Source organism: Salmo salar, chromosome 14, assembly GCF_965601325.2.
Source record: "Salmo salar chromosome 14, fSalSal1, whole genome shotgun sequence".
NCBI lineage: Eukaryota > Metazoa > Chordata > Actinopteri > Salmoniformes > Salmonidae > Salmo > Salmo salar.
Window position 1 is genome coordinate 57903459 of NC_138304.1, and position 27465 is coordinate 57930923.

The 27465-nt window shown below is 42.7% G+C and overlaps 2 protein-coding genes across 6 annotated transcripts in view; one reads left to right on the plus strand and one right to left on the minus strand.

The window, feature by feature from the left end:
- LOC106591047 (kinesin-associated protein 3) overlaps positions 1 to 14840 on the plus strand; it is a 187977-nt gene extending 173137 nt beyond the window's left edge. For all 4 annotated transcript variants that reach the window (XM_045694559.2, XM_045694560.2, XM_045694561.2 and 1 more), the window contains exon 20: positions 1508 to 14840. In XM_045694559.2, coding sequence (XP_045550515.1) covers positions 1508 to 1619 — 112 coding nt within the window. In that variant the 3' untranslated portion in view covers positions 1620 to 14840. The remainder of the gene's footprint in view (positions 1 to 1507) is intronic.
- An 8355-nt stretch (positions 14841 to 23195) lies between these two features.
- Positions 23196 to 27465, minus strand: part of LOC106591048 (protein Niban 1) — a 69147-nt gene continuing 64877 nt past the window's right edge. For both annotated transcript variants that reach the window (XM_045694558.2, XM_045694556.2), the window contains one exon: positions 23196 to 27070. In XM_045694558.2, the coding sequence (XP_045550514.1) occupies positions 25485 to 27070 (1586 nt within the window). In that variant the 3' untranslated portion in view covers positions 23196 to 25484. The remainder of the gene's footprint in view (positions 27071 to 27465) is intronic.

Genomic DNA, 27465 nt, shown 5'->3' on the forward strand with positions numbered 1-27465 from the left:
TCCAGCAGAACCTTTTGTGCTATTTATCAGTGAGGCTGGGAGGCTTGGTTGCCGTACCAACATACACACACACATACATACCAACACACACATACATACCAACACACACACACACACACACACACACACACACACACACACACACACACACACACACACACACACACACACACATACCAACATACACACATACACACACATACCAACATACACACACACATACTAACACACACACATACCAACAAACACACACACACACACACACCAACAAACACACACACACACACATACCAACAAACACACACACACACACATACCAACACACACACACACACTCATACCAACATACACACACATACCAACATACACACACACACATACCAACACACACACATACCAACATACACACACACACACACACACCAACATACACACACACTCATACCAACACACACACACACACACATACCAACACACACACACACATACCAACAAACACACACACACACACACACATACCAACAAACACACACACACACACACATACCAACACACACACACACACACACACACACACACACACAAACACACACATACCAACACACACACACACACACACACACTCATACCAACATACACACACATACCAACATACACACACATACCAACATACACACACACACACATACCAACACACACACACACATACCAACACACACACAGACACATACCAACACACACACACACATACCAACACACACACACACACATACCAACATACACACACACTCATACCACACACACACACACACACACACACACACCAACATACACACACACACACACAGACCAACACACACACATACATACATACATACACACACACAGGATACAGAGGGAGAGCCATCTTGTTTTTCCCTTCCGTCCGAACACACATAACATTGAAACTCCTTGCCTTTGATAACTGTAATATTTGTAATGTATACTGTATGTTTGTAATATTTGTAATGTATACTGTATGTTTGTAATATTTGTAATGTGTACTGTGTGTTTGTAATATTTGTAATGTACACTGTATGTTTGTAATATTTCTAATGTGTACTGTATGTTTGTAATATTTCTAATGTGTACTGTATGTTTGTAATATTTCTAATGTATACTGTATGTTTGTAATATTTGTAATGTATACTGTATGTTTGTAATATTTGTAATGTATACTGTATGTTTGTAATATTTGTAATGTGTACTGTGTGTTTGTAATATTTGTAATGTATACTGTATGTTTGTAATATTTGTAATGTATACTGTATGTTTGTAATATTTCTAATGTATACTGTGTGTTTGTAATATTTCTAATGTGTACTGTATGTTTGTAATATTTCTAATGTATACTGTATGTTTGTAATATTTCTAATGTATACTGTGTGTTTGTAATATTTGTAATATTTCTAATGTATACTGTGTGTTTGTAATATTTGTAATGTATACTGTGTTTGTCTCTCTCCAGTGGAGGTGCCGATGGGTTTGACCTGACTACGGGGACATCGAGTCGACCAGCCACCGGCTTCGGCTTCAGACCAGACGAACAGTTCTTCTACGACTACACTTCTACCAGATAAACCTTCACCATCCACATAGTCTGGCCGACCCCCATCAACACTTCACACTGGCCGACCCCCAGCAACACTTCTCACTGGCCGACCCCCATCAACACTTCACACTGACCGATCCCCATCAACACTTCACACTGACCGACCCCCATCAACACTTCACACTGACCAGCCCCCATCAACACTTCACACTGGCCGACCCCCATCAACTCTTCACACTGGCCGACCCCCATCAACACATCACACTGACCGACCCCCATCAACCCTTCACACTGACCGACCCCCATCAACACTTCACACTGACCAGCCCGCATCAACACTTCACACTGACCGACCTCAACACTTCACACTGACCGACCCCCATTAACACTTCACACTGACCGACCCCCATCAACACTTCACACTGACCGACCCCCATCAACACTATGAACACTGACCAATCCCCATCAACACTTCACACTGACCAATCCCCATCAACACTTCACACTGACCAACCCTCATCAACACTTCACACTGACCGACCCCCATCAACACTATGAACACTGACCAATCCCCATTCACTATGAACACTGACCAATCCCCATCAACACTATGAACACTGACCAATCCCCATCAACACTATGAACACTGACCAATCCCCAATCCCCATTAACACTATGAACACTGACCAATCCCCATTAACACAATGAACACTGACCAATCCCCATTCACTATGAACACTGATCAATCCCCATCAACACTATGAACACTAGGCGTGCCTCCCAAATGGCACCCTATTGGAATCTGGTGAAAGTAGTAGAGCACTATTTCTGAAATAGGGTACCACTTGAGATGCACCCTAGATACAGGGAAGGGTCATTTACATTTTTACATTTTAGTCATTTAGCAGACGCTCTTATCCAGAGCGACTTACAGTAGTGAATGCATACATTTCATTTCATGCATTTTTTTATTTATTTTTATTATTTGTACTGGCCCCCCCGTGGGAATCGAACCCACAACCCTGGCGTTGCACACACCATGCTGGCGTTGCAAACACCATGCTCTACCAACTGAGCCACAGGGAAGACTTTTTCAGAGATCAGTGTGTTAGTGACTATAATCCCCTGGGTTTACTTGTCTTCTGTGTGCTAATGTAAGCTGACAGCCATCTTGTTTTTTTATTTTATATATACACTCGATTTACTGGATTTGAAATGATTCAAATGTATTATTGGAATGTTTTTATTATTCGGGCGATGCTAAGGTAGGTAGGTGCAAATATCATGCTAGATGTTGACTTTTATTTGAACATGAAGTAGCAAAGAGCTTATATTATGTTTTGTAGACATTTACATGTTTATATTATAACACAAATCACACACACACACACACACACACACACACTTCTGCATGAATATTACTTAAAACTAAGGACCACTGAATCATTAATAAAAAGATTGTCATTAAAATAGAATTGCAGTACAGGCTACTAAGGTGCTAACACTGCTACACATGTATTTGTTTTATTTTTGCGTTGTAATTTCACAAAATGTCCATAATATATCTGCACTAATAGTGGAATGATAGTGTTTAACAGGATTACTTACCCGATAGTGTTGTGATTGGCTGTGATTGTAACTTTTTGTTTTTCTCCCACCAGAGAAGGGAATCTGTTGTCAAAATGGGAAAGTTGTTTTGACTTTTGTGGCTGTGTTATCTAGTGGAAATTGGCTCAAGTTGGAATTTCCTGGTTGCAAAAATTCAACATTGTTCGCTCAATTTCAGTTAGTGTAGGAAATCATTGAACCATCTAAATCACTGTGAACTATCTTTTCAATAACATAAAAATGTTTTTAAAGCTGTTTGAAGCTGGTGGACCAAACCTCGCCAACAGCCAGTGAAATAGCAGAGCGCCAAATTCAAAACAACAAAAATCTCATAATTCAAATTTCTCACATATACAAGTATTATGCACCATTTTAAAGATAATCTTCTCGTTAATCCAACGACACTGTCCAATTTCAAAAAGGCTTTACGGCGAAAACATTAGATTATGTTAGGACATTACCTTGACAAGAAAAACCACACAGCCATTTTCCAAGCAAGGAGAGGCGTCACAAAAAAACAGAAATACAGCTAAAATGAATCACTCACCTTTGATGATCTTCATCAGATGGCACTCATAGGACTTCATGTTACAAAATACATGTATGTTTTGCTCGATAAAGTTCATATTTATATCCAAAAACCCCATTTTACATTGGCGTGTAATGTTCAGAAATGTTTTGCCTCCAAAACATCCGGTGAATGAGCACATCAATTTACAGAAATACTGATCATAAACGTTGATAAAATATAGAACTGTTATTCAAAGAATTATAGATACACTTCTCCTTAATGCAACCGCTGTGTCAGATTTCAAAAAAGCTTTTATTTATTTATTTTATTTCACCTTTATTTAACCAGGTAGGCAAGTTGAGAACAAGTTCTCATTTACAATTGCGACCTGGCCAAGTTAAAGCAAAGCAGTTCGACACATACAACAACACAGAGTTACACATGGAGTAAAACAAACATACAGTTAATAATACAGTAGAAACATAAGTCTATATACAATGTGAGCAAATGAGGTGAGATAAGGGAGGTAAAGGCAAAAAAGACCATGGTGGCAAAGTAAATACAATATAGCAAGTAAAACACTGGAATGGTGGATTTGTAGTGGAAGAAAGTGCAAAGTAGAAATAGAAATAATGGGGTGCAAAGGAGCACAATAAATAAATAAATACAGTTGGGGAAGCGGTAGTTGTTAGGGCTAAATTATAGATGGGCTATGTACATGTGCAGTGATCTGTGAGCTGCTCTGACAGCTGGTGCTTAAAGCTAGTGAGGGAGATAAGTGTTTCCAGTTTCAGAGATTTTTGTAGTTCATTCCAGTCATTGGCAGCGGAGAACTGGAAGGAGAGACGGCCAAAGGAGGAATTGGCTTTGGGGGTTGACCAGAGAGATATACCTGCTGGAGCGCGTGCTACAGGTGGGTGCTGCTATGGTGACCAGTGAGCTGAGATAAGGGGGGACTTTACCTAGCAGGGTCTTGTAGATGACCTGGAGCCAGTGGGTTTGGCGACGAGTATGAAGCGAGGGCCAGCCAACGAGAGCGTACAGGTCGCAGTGGTGGGTAGTATATGGGGCTTTGGTGACAAAACGGATGGCACTGTGATAGACTGCATCCAGTTTATTGAGTAGGGTATTGGAGGCTATTTTGTAAATGACATCGCCGAAGTCGAGGATCGGTAGGATGGTCAATTTTACGAGGGTATGTTTGGCAGCATGAGTGAAGGATGCTTTGTTGCGAAATAGGAAGCCAATTCTAGATTTAACTTTGGATTGGAGATGTTTGATGTGAGTCTGGAAGGAGAGTTTACAGTCTAACCTGACACCTAGGTATTTGTAGTTGTCCACATATTCTAAGTAAGAACTGTCCAGAGTAGTGATGCTGGACGGGCGGGCAGGTGCGGGCAGCGATCGGTTGAAGAGCATGCATTTAGTTTTACTTGTATTTAAGAGCAGTTGGAGGCCACGGAAGGAGAGTTGTATGGCATTGAAGCTCGTCTGGAGGGTTGTTAACACAGTGTCCAAAGAAGGGCCAGAAGTATACAGAATGGTGTTGTCTGCGTAGAGGTGGATCAGAGACTCACCAGCAGCAAGAGCGACATCATTGATGTATACAGAGAAAAGAGTTGGCCCAAGAATTGAACCCTGTGGTACCCCCATAGAGACTACCAGAGGCCCGGACAACAGGCCCTCCGATTTGACACATTGAACTCTATCAGAGAAGTAGTTGGTGAACCAGGCGGGTCAATCGTTTGAGAAACCAAGTCTATTGAGTCTGCCGATGAGGATGTGGTGATTGACAGAGTCAAAAGCCTTGGCCAGGTCAATGAATACAGCAGCACAGTATTGTCTCTTATCGATGGCGGTTACGATATCGTTTAGGACCTTGAGTGTGGCTGAGGTGCACCCATGACCAGCTCTGAACCACATTGCATAACAGAGAAGGTGCGGTGGGATTCGAAATGGTCGGTAATTTGTTTGTTGACTTGGCTTTCGAAGACCTTAGAAAGGCAGGGTAGGATAGATATAGGTCTGTAGCAGTTTGGGTCAAGAGTGTCCCCTCCTTTGAAGAGGGGGATGACAGCAGCTGCTTTCCAATCTTTTGGAATCTCAGACGACACGAAAGAGAGGTTGAACAGGCTAGTAATAGGGGTTGCAACAATTTCGGCAGATAGTTTTAGAAAGAAAGGGTCTAGATTGTCTTGCCCGGCTGATTTGTAGGGGTCCAGATTTTGCAGCTCTTTCAGAACATCAGCTGACTGGATTTGGGAGAAGGAGAAATGGGGAAGGCTTGGGTGAGTAGCTGTGGGGGGTGCAGTGCAGTTGACCGCGGTAGGGGTAGCCAGGTGGAAAGCATTGCCAGCCGTAGAAAAATGCTTCTTGAAATTCTCAATTATAGTGGATTTATCGGAGGTGACAGAGTTTCCTATCCTCAGTGCAGTGGGCAGCTGGGAGGAGGTGTTCTTATTCTCCATGGACTTTACAGTGTCCCAGAACTTTTTTTAGTTTGTGTTGCAGGAAGCAAATTTCTGCTTGAAAAAGCTAGCCTTGGCTTTTCTAACTGCCTGTGTATATTGGTTTCTAACTTCCCTGAAAAGTTGCATATCACGGGGGCTGTTCGATGCTAATGCAGAACGCCACAGGATGTTTTTGTGTTGGTTAAGGGCAGTCAGGTCTGGAGAGAACCAAGGGCTATATGTGTTCCTGGTTCTAAATTTCTTGAATGGGGCATGCTTATTTAAGATGGTGAGGAAGGCATTTAAAAAAAATAACCAGGCATCCTCTACTGACGGGATGAGGTCAATATCCTTCCAGGATACCCGGGCCAGGTCGATTAGAAAGGCTTGCTCGCTGAAATGTTTCAGTTTGACAGTGATGAGCGGAGGTCGTTTGACCGCTGACCCATTACGGATGCAGGCAATGAGGCAGTGATCGCTGAGATCTTGGTTGAAAACAGTAGAGGTGTATTTAGAGGGCAAGTTGGTTAGGATGATATCTATGAGGGTGTCCGTGTTTACGGCTTTGGGTTGGTACCTGGTAGGTTCATTGATAATTTGTGTGAGATTGAGGGCATCAAGCTTAGTTTGTAGGATGGCTGGGGTGTTAAGCATGTCCCAGTTTAGGTCACCTAGCAGCACGAGCTCTGAAGATAGATGGGGGGCAATCAGTTCACATATGGTGTCCAGAGCACAGCTGGGGGCAGAGGGTGGTCTATAGCAGGCGGCAACGGTGAGAGACTTGTTTTTAGAGAGATGGATTTTTAAAAGTACAAGTTCAAATTGTTTGGTTACAGACCTGGATAGTAGGACAGAACTCTGCAGGCTATCTCTGCAGTAGATTGCAACACTGCCCCCTTTGGCCGTTCTATCTTGTCTGAAAATGTAGTTAGGGATGAAGATTTCAGAGTTTTTGGTGGACTTCCTAAGCAAGGATTCAGACACGGCTAGGACATCCGGGTTGGCAGAGTGTGCTGAAGCAGTGAATAAAACAAACTTAGGGAGAAGGCTTTTAATGTTATTATGCATGAAACCAAGGCTATTACGGTTACAGAAGTCATCAAAAGAGAGCGCCTGGGGAATAGGAGTGGAGCTAGGCACTGCAGGGCCTGGATTCACCTCTACATCACCAGAGGAACAGAGGAGGAGCAGGATAAGGGTACGACTAAAATCCATGAGAATCGGACGTCTAGGACGTCCGGAACAGAGAGTAAAAGGAGCAGGTTTCTGGTGGCGATAAAATAGATTCAAGGTATAATGTACAGAGAAAGGTATGGTAGGATGTGAATACAGTGGAGGTAAACCTAGGCATTGAGTGATGATGAGAGAGATATTGTCTCTAGAAACATAATTGAAACCAGGTGACGTCATCGCATGTGTGGGTGGTGGAACTGAAGGGTTGGATAAGGTATAATGAGCAGGGCTAGAGGCTCTACAGTGAAATAAGCCAATAAACACTAACCAGAACAGCAATGGACAAGGCATATTGACATTAAGGAGAGGCATGCTTAGCCGAGTGATCATACTTTACAGCGAAAGCACACTTTGCAATAATCTGAGTACAGCGCTCAGTCACAAAACCAAACCCGCCATTTTGTGGAGTCAACAAAAGTCAGAAATAGCATTATAAATATTCACTTACCTTTGATGATCTTCATCGGAATGCACTCCCAGGAATTCCAGTTCCATAATAAATGTTCATTTGTTTCGATAAAGTCCATATTTATGTCCAAATACCTCCTTTTTGTTCGCACGTTCAGTCGAGTAACCAAAATGCACTGTGCTCGGGCAGAGAGTTCAGACGAAAAGTCAAAAGTTATATTACAGTTCGTAGAAACATGTCAAACGATGTATAGAATGAATCTTTAGGATGTTTTTATCATAAATCTTCCATAATATTCCAACCGGACGATTCCTTTGTCTTCAAAAAGGAAAAGGAACACAGCTAACTCTCACGGGAGCGCGTGCCACTGAGCTCATGTCATTTTCTCAGTCATCTGATTCCAAGACCTCTTATTCTCTCCCCATTCACAGTAGAAGCATGAAACAACGTTCTAAAAACGGTTGACATCTAGTGGAAGTCTTAGGAAGTGCAAAATGACCCCACAGACACTGTATATTGGATAGGGAATCACTTGAAAAACTACAAACCTCAGATTTCCACACTTCCTGGTTGGATTTTTTCTCAGGTTTTTGCCTGCCATATGAGTTCTGTTATACTCACAGACATCATTCAAACAGTTTTAGAAACTTCAGAGTGTTTTCTATCCAAATCTACTAATAATATGCATATCCTACCTTCTGGGCCTGAGTAGCAGGCAGTTTACTGCGAGCATGCCTTTCATCCGGACATCAAAATACTGCCCCCTACCCAAGAGAGGTTAAAGGCTCAGGCATGAGTCTCCATCATGTTACAGGGAAGTAGAATGCAGGGGAGAGGGTAAATTTGTTTGGAATGCAGCATAAAGCTGTTGCAATTCCCCTAGCTTCCACATGGGGGAGAAATGCTAAGTGTAGCACCTTTAAGTTCTTATTATATCTGCATGAACAGACAAACCAGTCATGTTGTCAGCTTTGGCTCAAGGATCACGTTACTCTAGCTATATTTAACATAACCTCATATGCTCTTCAAGGCTACTGGCTATTGTCTGCTTGAGTCAACATACTGCATTTAATCACCATTAAATACTCAATACACTGTAGAGTGCATACCTTGTAACTACACGTAACAACAACAAAAAAATTATGCACTAGTTAACTATGTATAATGTGTATATATATACTAATCTGTTGGGTCAGACTGTATTAGCCCTGCAGGCTAGCCCTAACCAAGAACAGAAACATGTATTTAGAGAGTTGGGACATTGAGGTTTCTCCATTATGATGTGCTTACATGACACTACAACATTCTATAACAGCCATGTTAGAACCCCATTAACATGACACTACAACATTCTATAACAGCCATGTTAGAACCCCATTAACATGACACTACAACATTCTATATCAGCCATGTTAGAGCCCCATTAACATCCCACTACAACATTCTATAACAGCCATGTTAGAACCCCATTAACACGACACTACAACATTCTATAACAGCCATGTTAGAACCCCATTAACATGACACTACAACATTCTATAACATCCATGTTAGAGCCCCATTAACATGACACTACAACATTCTATAACAACCATGTTACAACCCCATTAACATGACACTACAACATTCTATAACAGCCATGTTAGAACGCCATTAACATAACACTACAACATTCTATATCAGCCATGTTAGAGCCCCATTAACATGACACTACAACATTCTATAACAGCCATGTTAGAACCCCATTAACACTACAACATTCTATAACAGCTATGTTAGAACCCCATTAACATGACACTACAACATTCTATAACAGCCATGTTAGAACCCCATTAACATAACACTACAACATTCTATAACAGCCATGTTAGAGCCCCATTAACATGACACTACAACATTCTATATCAGCCATGTTAGAACCCCATTAACATGACACTACAACATTCTATAACAGCCATGTTAGAACCCCATTAACATGACACTACAACATTCTATAACAGCCATGTTACAACCCCATTAACATGACACTACAACATTCTATAACAGCCATGTTAGAACCCCATTAACATGACACTACAACATTCTATATCAGCCATGTTAGAGCCCCATTAACATCCCACTACAACATTCTATAACAGCCATGTTAGAACCCCATTAACACTACAACATTCTATAACAGCCATGTTAGAACCCCATTAACACTACAACATTCTATAACAGCCATGTTAGAACCCCATTAACACTACAACATTCTATAACAGCCATGTTAGAGCCCCATTAACATGACACTACAACATTCTATATCAGCCATGTTAGAACCCCATTAACATGACACTACAACATTCTATAACAGCCATGTTAGATCTCTATTAACAGGGAGAGGCGATACTAACACACCTGGTGCCCAAATTGATATCGTATGTCGCGCAGCGAGAGTCGAGTGGAGACAAACGGATTGGGTCCAGTTAGTTGTCCCGACGAGCCCTTCCCGGCTAGCTAGTTTATAGTAGTGGAGACAAACGGATTGGGTCCAATTAGTTGTCCCGACGAGCCCTTCCCAGCTAGCTAGTTTATAGTAGTGGAGACAAACGGATTGGGTCCAGTTAGTTGTCCTGACGAGCCCTTCCCGGCTAGCTAGTGTATAGTAGTGGAGACAAACGGATTGGGTCCAATTAGTTGTCCTGACGAGTCCTTCCCAGCTAGCTAGTTTATGCTTGTTGCTAGAAACTTCAGCAACAATTTGAAACGTTAAGGCTGTATTTGTACATTTTCGGTGAAAATCACTACAATAAATGTGCTCTAGCTGTCACCATGGCCAGATATTGACTACACTATCTAGCTACTTCCCTCTCCTTACTGGCCTGATATTGACTACACTATCTAGCTACTTCCCTCTCCTTACTGGCCTGATATTGACTACACTATCTAGCTACTTCCCTCCTTACTGGCCTGATATTGACTACACTATCTAGCTACTTCCCTCCTTACTGGACAGATATTGACTACACTATCTAGCTACTTCCCACTCCTTACTGGCCTGATATTGACTACACTATCTAGCTACTTCCCTCTCCTTACTGGCCTGATATTGACTACACTATTTAGCTACTTCCCTCCTTACTGGCCTGATATTGACTACACTATCTAGCTACTTCCCTCTCCTTACTGGCCTGATATTGACTACACTATCTAGCTACTTCCCTCTCCTTACTGGCCTGATATTGACTACACTATCTAGCTACTTCCCTCTCCTTACTGGCCTGATATTGACTACACTATCTAGCTACTTCCCTCCTTACTGACCTGATATTAACTACACTATCTAGCTACTTCCCTCTCCTTACTGGCCTGATATTGACTACACTATCTAGCTACTTCCCTCCTTACTGGCCTGATATTGACTACACTATCTAGCTACTTCCCTCTCCTTACTGGCCTGATATTGACTACACTATCTAGCTACTTCCCTCTCCTTGCTGACCAGATATTGACTACACTATCTAGCTAAGTCCCTCTCCTTACTGGGCTAAACTAGGTGGCTAGCTGAACTTGGCTAGTTTTAGTCCTCATTGCCAAACGTCATATATACTGCACCCCCAACTTCAAAACTCCTTTGCTAGTTATTCCATCATGTAACTAAGAAATTCCCTGGAAAAGGACCTTCAATTATTTGTTTTGTTGAATATTCATGATTGGTTTGAGCTATCTGTTGTGTCATAAGATAACGGTGGCGAAGGATATCATTGCTACTTGTCGTAAGGAGAGGACCAAAATGCAGCAGGGAAGTGTATACTCATCTTCTTTATTACGGACAAAGAAGGAAAAACCAAAATAAACACGTATACAAAAACACAAACGAACTAGACAGTCTTGTCAGGCACACACAGCAAAACAAGAAACAATCTCCCACAAACACTAAACCAAACACATACCCATATATAGGACTCTCAATCAGAGGCAACTAGAAAACACCTGCCTCCAATTGAGAGTCCAACCCCAATTAACTAGACATAGATATACAACTAACCAGAAAGAACATAGAAATACTAACACAGAACATAACCCCAAAACCCGGAACAAACACCCTACTAAATAAACCACCACCCCGAACCACATAAACAAAATACCCTCTGCCACGTCCTGACCAAACTACAATTACAAATAACCCCTAATACTGGTCAGGACGTGACACTACTTAATCCGGATCCAAGTTCAGTTTAGAGATCCACTGGCGTAGGGTTAGCTGAACGTTTCTGACTGGTCTTGGAACCATGACAACTGGCAGCCCCTCCCCGCTTGGCTCTGAATGTTTCTGACTGGTCTTGGAACCATGACAACGGGCAGCCCCTCCCCGTTTGGCTCTGAACGTTTCTGACTGGTCTTGGAACCATGACAACGGGCAGCCCCTCCCCGTTTGGCTCTGAACGTTTCTGACTGGTCTTGGAACCATGACAACGGGCAGCCCCTCCCCGCTTGGCTCTGAACGTTTCTGACTGGTCTTGGAACCATGACAACGGGCAGCTCCTCCCCGTTTGGCTCTGAACGTTTCTGACTGGTCTTGGAACCATGACAACGGGCAGCCCCTCCCCGCTTGGCTCGATGGGATATGTAGTGATTTTGTCAACACAGCCAGATATGTACAGTCTTGTACCCTTAACCTTTTTTTAAAGCGACTATTTGTTGATTAAATCAGACTTTATTAATACCAGGAATGAATGAGTTAATTTACATAAAAAGTAATAATTATAAAGCAGCTGTATAGAGTGCCAATGGCTACAATGAATGGTTAAATTACTTTCAGGCACGAAGGATTAACAGAGCTTGTCCTCGCCACTCTATAGCGCTAGTGGTGACCGAGTCCATGATTTTTTGAGTCGACTCCTGGTATCGGAGTCGTGGGAGTCAACACTCTCTCGACAATGCTCTAAACCAGGGGTATTCAAATCTTACCATACGAAGTCTGGAGCCTGCTGGTTTTCTTATCTACCTGATAATTAATTGCGCCCACCTCGTGTCCCAGGTCTAAATCAGTTCCTGAATTAAAAACGCAGTGGGACTGGCTTCGGGTTCCAGAGTTGAATTTGAGGGCTCTAAATAATGCTGTGTAACTGACTGTCTAGAATTCAAACAATATTCTACATTGTAAAAGTTGGCCCAACTGTCTAAATATATTTTATTTATTTATTTATATTTCACCTTTATTTAACCAGGTAGGCAAGTTGAGAACAAGTTCTCATTTACAATTGCGACCTGGCCAAGATAAAGCAAAGCAGTTCGACACATACAACAACACAGAGTTACACATGGAGTAAAACAAACATACAGTTAATAATACAGTAGAAAAATAAGTCTATATACAATGTAAGCAAATGAGGTGAGATAAGGGAGGTAAAGGCCATAAATAGGCCATGGTGAAGAAGTAAATACAACATAGCAAGTAAAACACTGGAATGGTAGATTTGACAGTAGATGAGTGTGCAAAGTAGAAATACTGGGGTGCAAAGGAGCAAAATAAATAAATAGAGTAGGGGAAGAGGTAGTTGTTAGGGTTAAATTATAGATGGGCTATATACAGGTGCAGTGATCTGTGAGCTGCTCTGACAGCTGGTGCTTAAAGCTAGTGAGGGAGATAAGTGTTTCCAGTTTCAGAGATTTTTGTAGTTCGTTCCAGTCATTGGCAGCAGAGAACTGGAAGGAAAGGCGGCCAAAGGAGGAATTGGCTTTGGGGGTGACAAGTGAGATATGGCTATGAGACCGAGACAGTGTTAACCAGGTGGTATTGCATTGCTATACTGATAGTGGTAGACAGTGGTGTGCAGTGGTGGGCTCTTGCAATGATGGTAAAAAATCAGTAGGCTACATGTTGGTTTGAATAAACAGAAAGGCTTCAACGTACAGTAAATGTCTTACATGTACAGCAAGCAATGTGTCAGAACATGCAGCAGTAGGCAGCAGCTGTAGGCAGCAGCAGTAGGCAGCAGGGCAGCAGCAGTAGGCAGCAGCAGTAGGCAGCAGCAGTAGGCGGCAGCAGTAGGCGGCAGGGCAGCAGCAGTAGGCGGCAGGGCAGCAGCAGTAGGCAGCAGCAGTAGGGTAGCAGCAGTAGGCGGCAGCAGTAGGCAGCAGCAGTAGGCAGCAGCAGTAGGCGGCAGTGCAGCAGCAGTAGGCAGCAGCAGTAGGCGGCAGGGCAGCAGCAGTAGGCGGCAGCAGTAGGCAGCAGCAGTAGGCAGCAGTAGGCGGCAGGGCAGCAGCAGTAGGCGGCATGGCAGCAGCAGTAGGCGGCAGCAGTAGGCAGCAGCAGTAGGCGGCAGGGCAGCAGCAGTAGGCGGCAGCAGTAGGCGGCAGGGCAGCAGTAGGCAGCAGCAGTAGGCAGCAGCAGTAGGCAGCAGCAGTAGGCGGCAGTGCAGCAGCAGTAGGCAGCAGCAGTAGGCGGCAGCAGTAGGCGGCAGGGCAGCAGCAGTAGGCGGCAGGGCAGCAACAGTAGTCAGCAGCAGTAGGCAGCAGGATACACTTTTTATAGCCACTTCCTATTCTGTGGCACACTTCCCCATTTAATTACTTCTGTTGCTGGTTGACAATAGTGCTTTATTTGATATGTTTATATGTACAGTACTTTCTGTTAGAGGTTTCTTATATTCTCAGTTTATATTAAATATGATTTTATATTAGAGCTTTTGTTTATTGTTTGTTTTATAATAGTCATGTTTATTATTTTCTTAATTGTATTTAAAGTATGTGTTACTTTATTGTGTTACTAAGGGGAGAACAGCACAGTAGGCGTATTTGATGTGAGAACAGTGCCTGAAGCTCATAGGAACTACTAAGGACCCTATAAAACCATATGAGGGATTTATTGGTGTGGACTGTGAAGGACCCTATAAAACCATATGAGGGATTTAATGGTGTGGACTGTGAAGGACCCTATAAAACCGTATGAGGGATTTATTGGTGTGGACTGTGAAGGACCCTATAAAACCATATGAGGGATTTATTGGTGTGGACTGTGAACATTACTGCAATTAAAATCACTGTTGAAATTGATTTCTGATTTTTGTTAATTAAAAAAAATGAAGTATTTAATTTGAACATAATATTATGATCATGCATAATTGATCAGGACAATTCCCTTTTATTGTAAACAAAAATCAGTAGCACAAACACTTTTGAAAACACTGAAATGAATGTTAATGCAGGGGAGAGTTGAGCCACCCTTGTTCTAGGAAACTGTGAAGGAAGAAACCACATGGAAAAACTGGTAAGCTCAGGTGGGATTGTCAAACGTTTGCCTGCCGACAGACAATACTTAGCGCCTCTGAACAGAGTGTCAAATCAAAGCAAATGGTACTGTATTAGTCACATGCGCCGAATACAACAGGTGTAGTAGACCTCACAGTGAAATGCTGAATACAACAGGTGTAGTAGACCTCACAGTGAAATGCTGAATACAACAGGTGTAGTAGACCTCACAGTGAAATGCTGAATACAACAGGTGTAGTAGACCTCACAGTGAAATGCTGAATACAACAGGTGTAGTAGACCTCACAGTGAAATGCTGAATACAACAGGTGTAGTAGACCTCACAGTGAAATGCTGAATACAACAGGTGTAGTAGACCTCACAGTGAAATGCTGAATACAACAGGTGTAGTAGACCTCACAGTGAAATGCTGAATACAACAGGTGTAGTAGACCTCACAGTGAAATGCTGAATACAACAGGTGTAGTAGACCTCACAGTGAAATGCTGAATACAACAGGTGTAGTAGACCTCACAGTGAAATGCTGAATACAACAGGTGTAGTAGACCTCACAGTGAAATGCTGAATACAACAGGTGTAGTAGACCTCACAGTGAAATGCTGAATACAACAGGTGTAGTAGACCTCACAGTGAAATGCTGAATACAACAGGTGTAGTAGACCTTACAGTGAAATGCTGAATACAACAGGTGTAGTAGACCTCACAGTGAAATGCTGAATACAACAGGTGTAGTAGACCTCACAGTGAAATGCTGAATACAACAGGTGTAGTAGACCTCACAGTGAAATGCTGAATACAACAGGTGTAGTAGACCTTACAGTGAAATGCTGAATACAACAGGTGTAGTAGACCTTACAGTGAAATGCTGAATACAACAGGTGTAGTAGACCTTACAGTGAAATGCTGAATACAACAGGTGTAGTAGACCTTACAGTGAAATGCTGAACACAACAGGTGTAGTAGACCTCACAGTGAAATGCTGAATACAACAGGTGTAGTAGACCTCACAGTGAAATGCTGAATACAACAGGTGTAGTAGACCTCACAGTGAAATGCTGAATACAACAGGTGTAGTAGACCTTACAGTGAAATGCTGAATACAACAGGTGTAGTAGACCTCACAGTGAAATGCTGAATACAACAGGTGTAGTAGACCTCACAGTGAAATGCTGAATACAACAGGTGTAGTAGACCTCACAGTGAAATGCTGAATACAACAGGTGTAGTAGACCTTACAGTGAAATGCTGAATACAACAGGTGTAGTAGACCTTACAGTGAAATGCTGAATACAACAGGTGTAGTAGACCTTACAGTGAAATGCTGAATACAACAGGTGTAGTAGACCTCACAGTGAAATGCTGAATACAACAGGTGTCGTAGACCTTACAGTGAAATGCTGAACACAACAGGTGTAGACCTCACAGTGAAATGCTGAACACAACAGGTGTAGACCTCACAGTGAAATGCTGAATACAACAGGTGTAGTAGACCTCACAGTGAAATGCTGAATACAACAGGTGTAGTAGACCTCACAGTGAAATGCTGAATACAACAGGTGTAGTAGACCTCACAGTGAAATGCTGAATACAACAGGTGTAGTAGACCTCACAGTGAAATGCTGAATACAACAGGTGTAGTAGACCTCACAGTGAAATGCTGAATACAACAGGTGTAGTAGACCTCACAGTGAAATGCTGAATACAACAGGTGTAGTAGACCTCACAGTGAAATGCTGAATACAACAGGTGTAGTAGACCTCACAGTGAAATGCTGAATACAACAGGTGTAGTAGACCTTACAGTGAAATGCTGAATACAACAGGTGTAGTAGACCTCACAGTGAAATGCTGAATACAACAGGTGTAGTAGACCTCACAGTGAAATGCTGAATACAACAGGTGTAGTAGACCTCACAGTGAAATGCTGAATACAACAGGTGTAGTAGACCTTACAGTGAAATGCTGAATACAACAGGTGTAGTAGACCTTACAGTGAAATGCTGAATACAACAGGTGTAGTAGACCTTACAGTGAAATGCTGAATACAACAGGTGTAGTAGACCGCACAGTGAAATGCTGAACACAACAGGTGTAGTAGACCTCACAGTGAAATGCTGAATACAACAGGTGTAGTAGACCTCACAGTGAAATGCTGAATACAACAGGTGTAGTAGACCTCACAGTGAAATGCTGAATACAACAGGTGTAGTAGACCTTACAGTGAAATGCTGAATACAACAGGTGTAGTAGACCTCACAGTGAAATGCTGAATACAACAGGTGTAGTAGACCTCACAGTGAAATGCTGAATACAACAGGTGTAGTAGACCTCACAGTGAAATGCTGAATACAACAGGTGTAGTAGACCTTACAGTGAAATGCTGAATACAACAGGTGTAGTAGACCTTACAGTGAAATGCTGAATACAACAGGTGTAGTAGACCTTACAGTGAAATGCTGAATACAACAGGTGTAGTAGACCTCACAGTGAAATGCTGAATACAACAGGTGTCGTAGACCTTACAGTGAAATGCTGAACACAACAGGTGTAGACCTCACAGTGAAATGCTGAACACAACAGGTGTAGACCTCACAGTGAAATGCTGAATACAACAGGTGTAGTAGACCTCACAGTGAAATGCTTACTTACAAGCCCTAACCAACAATGCCATTACAAAAATACAAATAAGAATAAGAAATAAAAGTAACAAGTAGTTAAAGAGCAGCAGTGAAATAACAATAATGAGACTATATACAGGGGGTACCGGTACAGAGTCAATGTGGAGGCTATATACAAGGGGTACCAGTACAGAGTCAATGTGGAGGCTATATACAGGGGGTACCGGTCAGTCGAGGTAATTTAGGTAATATGTACACTACCGTTCAAAAGTTTGGGGTCACTTCGAAATTACCTTGTTTTTGAAAGAAAAACTAATGTTTTGTCCATTAAAATAACATCAAATTGATCAGAAATACAGTGTAGACATTGTTAATGTTGTAAATGACTATTGTAGCTGGAAACGGCAGATTCTTTTAATGGAATATCTACATAGGCGTACAGAGGCCCTTTATCAGCAACCATCACTCCTGTCTTCCAATGGCACGTTGTGTTAGCTAATCCAAGTTTATCATTTTAAAAGGCTAATTGATCATTAGAAAACTATTTTACAATTATGTTAGCACAGCTGAAAACTGTTGTGCTCATCAAAGAAGCAATAAAACTGGCCTTCTTTAGACTAGTTGAGTATCCGGAGCATCAGCATTTGTGGGTTTGATTACAGGCTCAAAATGGTCAGAAACAAATAACTTTTTTCTGAAACTCGTCAGTCTATTCTTGTTCTCAGAAATTAAGTTTATTCCATGCGAGAAATTGCCAAGAAACTGAAGATCTCGTACAACGCTGTGTACTACTCCCTTCACAGAACAGCACAAACTGGCTCTAACCAGAATAGAAGACAGAGTTGCAAAGAAAAGGTGGGAAAAAGAACACAGACACTGGACAGAGGAACTCTGCCTAGAAGGCCAGCATCCTGGAGTGGCCTCTTCACTGTTGACGGTGAGACGTTGGCTCTCTGTTTTTTTGTGATGAAATGATTATGTGTAGTTGAACTTATCCCTCCGTTGTGTGACTGTCTTTTTGTTGTCAAGGCCTTATTGTATATCACGGTGGCATATGAACTAATGGGTTATAGAGCAAACAGTGTAATTATCACAACACAGGTTGTGTTATGGATATTTTACTGGTTTGGCTTCCTCAGTGATTTTACCCACGCACCGCTACTGCATATAAGGTGTTGGTCCCATGTTTCATGAACTGAAATAAAAGATTCCAGAAATGTTCCATACACACAAAAAGCTCTCTCAAATTGTGTGCACAACTTTGTTTACATCCCTGTTAGTGAGCATTTCTCCTTTGCCAAGATAATCCATCTACCTGACAGGTGTGGCATGTCAAGAAGCTGATTAAAAGGCTATTCTAAAATGTGTACAGATTTCTCAAGTTTTGAGGGAGCGTTCAATTGGCATGCTGACTGCAGGAATGACCACCAGAGTTGTTGCCAGAGAATTGAATGTTCATTTCTCTACCATAAGCCGCCTCCAGCGTCGTTTTAGAGAATTTGGCAATACATTCAACCGGCCGCAGACCACGTGTAACCAGCCCAGGACCTCCACATTCGGCTTCTTCACCTGCGGGATTGTCTGAGACCAGCCAACCTGACAGCTGATAAAACAAGTGGGTGGGCACAAACTCAGAAATCGTCTCAGGGAAGCTCACCGACCTGCTTGTCGTCCTCACCAGGGTCTTGACCTGACTCCAGTTGGGCGTCGTACCCGACTTCAGTGGGCAAATGCTCATCTTCGATGGCCACTGGCCAGCTGGAGAAGTGGGCTCTACACGGATGAATCCCAGTTTCAACTGTACCGGGCAGATGGCAGACTGTGTATGGTGTCTTGTGGGCAAGGGGTTTAGTGATGTCAACGTTGTGAACAGAGTGCCCCATGGTGGTGGTGGGGTTATGTTATGGGCAGGCATAAGTTACGAACACAATTTAATTTTTATTGATGGCAATTTGAATGCAGAGATACTGTGACGAGTTCCTGAGGCCCATTGTTGTGCCATTCATCCACAGCCATGTTTCAGCATGATGTTTCAGCATGATAATGCACGGCCCAATGTCACAAGGATCTATATACAATTCCTGGAAGCTGAAAATGTCCCAGTTCTTCCATGACCTGCATACTCACCAGACATGTCACCCATTGAGCATGTTTGGGATGCTCTGGGTCGACGTGTACGACAGCGTGTTCCAGTTCCCTCCAATATCCAGTAACTTCACACAGCCATTGAAGAGGAGTGGGACAACATTCCACAGGCCACAATCAACAGCCTGATCAACTCTGTGTGAAGGAGATGTGTCGCGCTGCATGAGGCAAATGGTGGTCAAACCAGATACTGACTGGTTTTCTGATCCACGCCCCTACCTTTTTTTATTTTTAAGGTATGTGACTAAGAGATGCATATCTGTATTCCCAGTCATGTGAAATCCATAGATTTAGTGTCTAATGAATTTACTGATTTCCTCATATGAACTGTAAATCTTAGAAATTGTTACATGTTGCGTTTATATTTTTTGTTCTGATGTAGTTTATTGTCTAGATTCCAATGTTAGCTAGTTAGCTGGATGGCTGCTCTGTTGCTATTATTGTAGAAAGCCCTTGTTGATACTAGCCAGATGGCCCACTGCTAGATAACTACCTACCAAGATGACGAGGAAACTATTTGATTCATTCTCTATAATCCCATACTACCAGTGCCAGCACATTGCCAAATGTTTAGCTAGGTACAGTAGTTAATGTTAGCATATTCGCTAGCTAGCACAACATAGCTAGCGAATATGACACTGCACTAACTCAGCAGCTAACACAGGCAGTTGTGTCATGGAAAGTAATCCATTGTGATTTAATTATAATGCCAATACTAGCTACAGTGGTTAACTAGCTTGTAGGAAATATTTTGGGTTGTGTGCATTGCAGCGGTGCACTTAGCTAGCTACCATCCCATAGCCTGCATTGCATATGAAGTGTGACTGTCTCATGTCATTTAACCGTGGATGTACAGAGAAAATGTCCTATTTTTTCCTTTTTGTTGTCACACCTTTTGACTCCCCCCACGTGGAGGTTTGTGCTCTCTGATTGGCTCAAAGTGAAGTTGTTGGCCACTGACGAGCATTGCGATTCTACAAGTAGAAAATGTCAGGTTCGGCGCTACTGGGTCGGCATGCAGCAGGCACCGCTTTTGTTCTAGGAAGAGAAGGAACGGCCTCCCACTGTGATCAGTACCTATCCTAGTATATAGGCATTCATGCTTTAGCTAAAGAAAAAACTGTTTTTGGGGGGGGTGTTAGAGGTTTTATGATGCTTGTACCTAAACAAAAGTAGATAATTTTAAGATTGTTCTATTCATCAGTTAGGGTTTCTATAAGCTTCAATATGAGGTCCTAAACCTAGAATGAAAGTGTATCCTTGTAGCTGTCAGGGCTAATATAGCCAAAATATTTGCCTTGGGGTAAATTGAGCCAATGGCCATGGGTAAGTTGAGCCACTGTAAGTGTTTTCTTCCCAAGTGTAATGCAAGGCATTACCTCTGGGATATGAGGTAACAGGGCCTGGCCTATGTTAAGTGTTTTTAAAAAGTACAAAGGGTTTTTTAGGTGTTAAACCTGTGTTAAAAGATGCTTACAATATTAGAAGAGAAAAAGCAATTTTGTTGAATTGTGGGAAATAAAGATAGACATGGTTTTAAAAAGGTAGTAATATTTCATTGAGTGCAGAAATTTGTAGACAGCTTAATTTACTCTGTCCCGCGGCTCAACTTGACCTCATACCCGGGTTGTGCCAAGAGACCACATTGTGGAAAAGCTATGACTTCAAAACTTTAATGTTTACATGAATTCTGACTATTTCCAGAGATACACAACATCCTGAAATATATGTAGATATATTTGTTAGAAAGAAAACTATATTTTCCTTGACGGAATGACGCTAAATGTAAAAAAATAAATAACTGAATTTACTACTGTCCTGACGTTGGCCTGTTGGGGGAGGTTTATGACCCCATAAATACCTTTCCCCTTTTCTCTCTCTCTACTTTATAGAGTTGACTCTTGTAAAGCCTTTGTAACTTAGAGAGTCTGGTAACATCAAAAGGTGGGAAACGGAACCATATTTCGGTAATCCAACCAGTTGAAAATATGCATTGGTACTTAATGAATATGATCTCAGATCAGTTCTTGTCTGAGACATTACTACTAATGACAGGATGACAAACTGTATCTTGGAAAGTCAACACATTCTAGTTATCAGATTCACATGGAATTGTTGTGCAATTTAAATGTTTAAATATGAAACTATTTGTGAAAAGATGAAATGTAATTTTAGCTTCTTAAATGAGAGAACGGTTTGTCATAGAGAAACTCTGCCCCGCCCAAGTGAACAGACATTGGTTGTAAACTATGAAATACGCCCTTCTTTCACCACTATATAAACCCGTTGACGAAAATACAACTTTGTGCTCCGAGGACGAGAGGACGGCGGTCCCCACGTTGAAAGGGCTAAGACAAGAACCTAACGAAATTAGCATCGAATTTCAACGTGAAGATGACGATCAACACACCGAAAAGATGAATTTCGACTATACCAGCCAGAATATAGCATGAGCTTAAAGTATGGCAACTTGGTATGAACTTTGAACTCTTATTCACTAAAGAAGTGATACCTCCTAGCCGTTGCATTAGCAACAGCAGCTGTAACACGTGGGCTAGGAGAGAACGTACAGAGTATCCATTCTACCATGCTCCAGTTCACCACTAGACATTCTTCAGAGGACAAGAGATCCATGCTGGACAACCCGGCCTTCTATCTACGACCAATCTACCGAAGCGCAGCTCAGAGTAAATATTTGTTGCATTTTCCTTTTTGAAATGGGTGGTTATTTAGAATGCATAAGATACTGTATTTACGATAGCATAGCTGCCTACGGCCCAATAGACAAAATATTTTTGTTCCTCAGTCTTCCCGCTTCTGTTCCGTCCACTAGGGACGTTTTCTTTTATGACATAATTTGTAATCAATGAATGATCCATTCTGTGTAGATGTAATTGATTCATCCTGTGTATATGTAATTCTGTGTGATTATTTAGGTATTTAGTAAATAAATAATGAAACCAAATTTTGTATTGCTGATTCAACTTGTTAGCCAGGGTTCGTGAAGATAACCAAGAATTTACAACTTTCAGATGAGACTGAATAAGGTGAGGATTAAATATTGACTGCTATTGAGGTAAAAGATTACCAGGTCTTTCAGAGTTTATTCGGAAGATAACAGCTCTATAAACACTCTTTCGTGGTGCCCCGACTTTCTAGTTAATTACATTTACATGATTAGCTTAATCAGGTAATATTAATTACAGAGAAAGGATTTTATAGAATAGCATGTCATATCACTTAATCCGGCATAGCCAAAGACACGACACCCCACTCTCCTCTACAGTAACTTTTAAAAGATATCGCAAATTATAAAGGTATTATATTTTATATAATTACAGAAAGATACTGTATGAACACAAAACAATAAACGTGTGTTAAGTGTTAAAAAAAGAACGTTTTTATAAATGACAAATATATTGATAATTTACAATTGCAATACTCAAATCATCATGCAGTAAACGATAATAGAACAGTTTGTTATGTTTTTGTTAATTTAAGCACGTCCTTTATCATTCTTTTAACTGTAAAATATATTCAGATCTAAATAGCTTTGTCCCAAAAGGTCCTACAGAACAAAGCAAAATGGCTTAGAAATTGCAGTACTTATGTTGTCACGGTAAAACCAATTGCACAACAGAACAAAATGTAAGGTAAGGTGGTCGTTTCAATCCAAAAATTATTAAAAAGATGACAATTATTTCAAAAAAAAAAAAACGAAGTTGTTCAATAGAAAATTGAGTATGTAAGTGAAATCTGAGTTTATATATATATATATATATATATATATATATATATATACTGCTCAAAAAATTAAAGGGAACACTTAAACAACACATCCTAGATCTGAATGAAAGAAATAATCTTATTAAATACTTTTTTCTTTACATAGTTGAATGTGCTGACAACAAAATCACACAAAAATAATCAATGGAAATCCAATTTATCAACCCATGGAGGTCTGGATTTGGAGTCACACTCAAAATTAAAGTGGAAAACCACACTACAGGCTGATCCAACTTTCATGTAATGTCCTTAAAACAAGTCAAAATGAGGCTCAGTAGTGTGTGTGGCATCCACGTGCCTGTATGACCTCCCTACAATGCCTGGGCATGCTCCTGATGAGGTGGCGGATGGTCTCCTGAGGGATCTCCTCCCAGACCTGGACTAAAGCATCCGCCAACTCCTGGACAGTCTGTGGTGCAACGTGGCGTTGGTGGATGGAGCGAGACATGATGTCCCAGATGTGCACAATTGGATTCAGGTCTGGAGAACGGGCGGGCCAGTCCATAGCATCAATGCCTTCCTCTTGCAGGAACTGCTGACACACTCCAGCCACATGAGGTCTAGCATTGTCTTGCATTAGGAGGAACCCAGGGCCAACCGCACCAGCATATGGTCTCACAAGGGGTCTGAGGATCTCATCTCGGTACCAAATGGCAGTCAGGCTACCTCTGGCGAGCACATGGAGGGCTGTGCGGCCCCCCAAAGAAATGCCACCCCACACCATGACTGACCCACCGCCAAACCCGTCATGCTGGAGGATGTTGCAGACAGCAGAACGTTCTCCACGGCGTCTCCAGACTCTGTCACGTCTGTCACGTGCTCAGTGTGAACCTGCTTTCATCTGTGAAGAGCACAGGGCGCCAGTGGCGAATTTGCCAATCTTGGTGTTCTTTGGCAAATGCCAAATGTCTTGCACGGTGTTAGGCTGTAAGCACAACCCCCACCTGTGGACGTCGGGCCCTCATATCACCCTCATGGAGTCTGTTTCTGACCGTTTGAGCAGACACATGCACATTTGTGGCCTGCTGGAGGTCATTTTGCAGGGCACTGGCAGTGCTTCTCCTGCTCCTCCTTGCACAAAGGCGGAGGTAGCGGTCCTGCTGCTGGGTTGTTGCCCTCCTACGGCCTCCTCCACGTCTCCTGATGTACTGGCCTGTCTCCTGGTAGCGCCTCCATGCTCTGGACACTACCCTGACAGACACAGCAAACCTTCTTGCCACAGCTCGCATTGATGGGCTATCCTGGATGAGCTGCACTACCTGAGCCACTTGTGTGGGTTGTAGACTCCGTCTCATGCTACCACTAGAGTGAAAGCACCGCCAGCATTCAAAAGTGACCAAAACATCAGCCAGGAAGCATAGGAATTGAGAAGTGGTCTGTGGTTCCCACCTGCAGAACCACTCCTTTATTGGGGGTGTCTTGCTAATTGCCTATAATTTCCACCTGTTGTCTATTCCATTTGCACAACAGCATGTGAAATTTATTGTCAATCAGTGTTGCTTCCTAAGTGGACAGTTTGATTTCACAGAAGTGTGATTGACTTGAAGTTACATTGTGTTGTATAAGTGTTCCCTTTATTTTTTTGAGCAGTGTATATATATATATATATAATACATCTCTGCTGCACCAATGGCAGTCCTGTTAGTATAGCTATCAGATGTTAAAGTTATGTTATTTGGTCAGTTTTATTTCTTCTCCAATCTGTGTGCTCCTCTGAGGAGAGACATAATTACCTCCTCAATTTCTATCAGTCTGTAGAAGTAAACATTTTCAGTAATTTATTTGACATAGAAATAGTTAATAGATGTTGAATTGGGTTCAAAATGAACACAGTTGATTGCTCTGCTGTTGGTACACCCCCCTAGTCGTTCTTTCCCCAGCTAGGGAGTGCTGTTTCCTGGGGGACACCTCTGTATCAGCTCTTCTACCTCCACTACCTCCATCACCAAGTCACGGATGGACTTCACACTATCCAGTGGAACCGCTTCCTCCTCTTCCTTCTCTTCCTCCTCCTCTCCCTCCAATCCCTCAATACCCACTGTGTTAGACTGTAGCCCCAGAGCTTCTCCTCTGTCCCCTGCCTCCACTACATCCCCCAGAGCCACTCCTCTGTCCCCTGCCTCCACTACACCCTCCCCAGGCCCAGTGAGTGGAGTAGTAGCACCCTCTGGTGATGTGACCAGGGTATTGCATACAAGCAGGGCACCCTCTCTCTCAGTGACAGTAACTCTAGTGACGGAGGTAACTGTCGCTCTGTCCTCACTGCCTCCATGCTGCATCTCTGATCCTGTGGGGTTAAGGTCATTCTGAGTCAGGGAGGCTGGTTCAGTCTCTCTGGCTTGGGTAGATGAGCTAGTTTGGACTGTACCACTAGCTTTCATTTCTGGAGTGGTGTCAGAGTGGACCGAATCACCGTCTACAGTTTCTATATGGGCGTTGGATAGGGCTGTACAAATGTGATGTGCTTCTGTGTTCTCTGCCTCTTTACAAAGATGTTCTTCCTCCTCTTGCTTCTCGTCCACGGTGAGAGGTACAGATGCCCCCTCCTTCACCCCTGCAGGAGTTTTCAGGTAGACTGCTCTGTCTGTGGTTTTTCTCTGTCTCTGACCAGTGGAGAGCACTGTGACCTCAGGAAGAATCATACTCATTGGTGATAGAGCCTCGACACACACCGACACACTGTCGTCACTCACTGGGCTGTTTCTGGCTTTGTCTGTGTCTGGTTTGTCTTCAGTTCCTGGTGGTTGGGATGCTTTTTTGGCTGTGTCTGGTTTGTCTTCAGTTCCTGGTGGTTGGGATGCTTTGGCTGTGTCTGGTTTGTCTTCAGTTCCTGGTGGTTGGGATGCTTTGGCTGTGTCTGGTTTGTCTTCAGTTCCTGGTGGTTGGGATGCTTTGGCTGTGTCTGTAACTTCAGGTGTCTGGGAAGCTGGTTCAGCCACAGGAAGAGAAGCCTGGGGGGAGGGGCCAGAAGGTATGATTGTGGCCAAAGGGGCGTCATGATAGACTAAGGAAGCATCAGGTTTGGTTGAGGCAGCACCAGAGGGGTAATCGCTTTCAGCAGAGGACACTTCAGGTAGAGGTGAAGGGGTATCAGGCTCTGCTACAGAGACATCAGCAGTATAGGTAAATATATGTGCTGGGGCAGAGGGTGAGAGTGGGGCTGGGTCTGGAGCCTCACTTTGTGGTGTTATGACAATGACAGGAGGAGTGAGGGCAGCCATATCTGGGACCACTGGGCCACCTTCCACCTCCAGCTTCCCAGTGCTAGAAGACGAGTTTCCCACCAGGGGAGAAGGTGCCCGCTCGGCCTGTCTGCTCAGCCCAGAGACGGCCATCTTGGCAGGGCTGGCGGGGGCGGAGAGAGGAGGGGTGCGACTGTCTGCCAGGCTGCTCTGGCTGGCACTCTGCAGGTCAATACTGTCCACCATCAAGTTGTTCTTCCTCAGACTGGCAGCTTCTTTCACCACTGGAGAAAATGAGAGACCGAAAGGGAGAAGAAAGAAATTGATTAAGTAAAATACAGGAGAAGCATACAGTACATACAATCAATTATGCCATACAGGGAAAACAAGAGGGTAATGGTGTTATGCAGGGTATACAGGAGGGTAATGATGGTATACAGGAGGGTAATGGTGTTATACAGGGTATACAGAAGGGTAATGGTGTTATACATGGTACACATGAGGGTAATGGTGTTATGCAGGGTATACAGTAGGGTAATGGTGTTATACAGTAGGGTAATGGTGTTATACAGGGTATATAGGAGGGTAATTGTGTTATACAGGGTATATAAGTGGGTAATGGTGTTATACAGGGTATTCAAGAGGGTAATGGTGGTATACAGGGTATACAGGAGGGTAA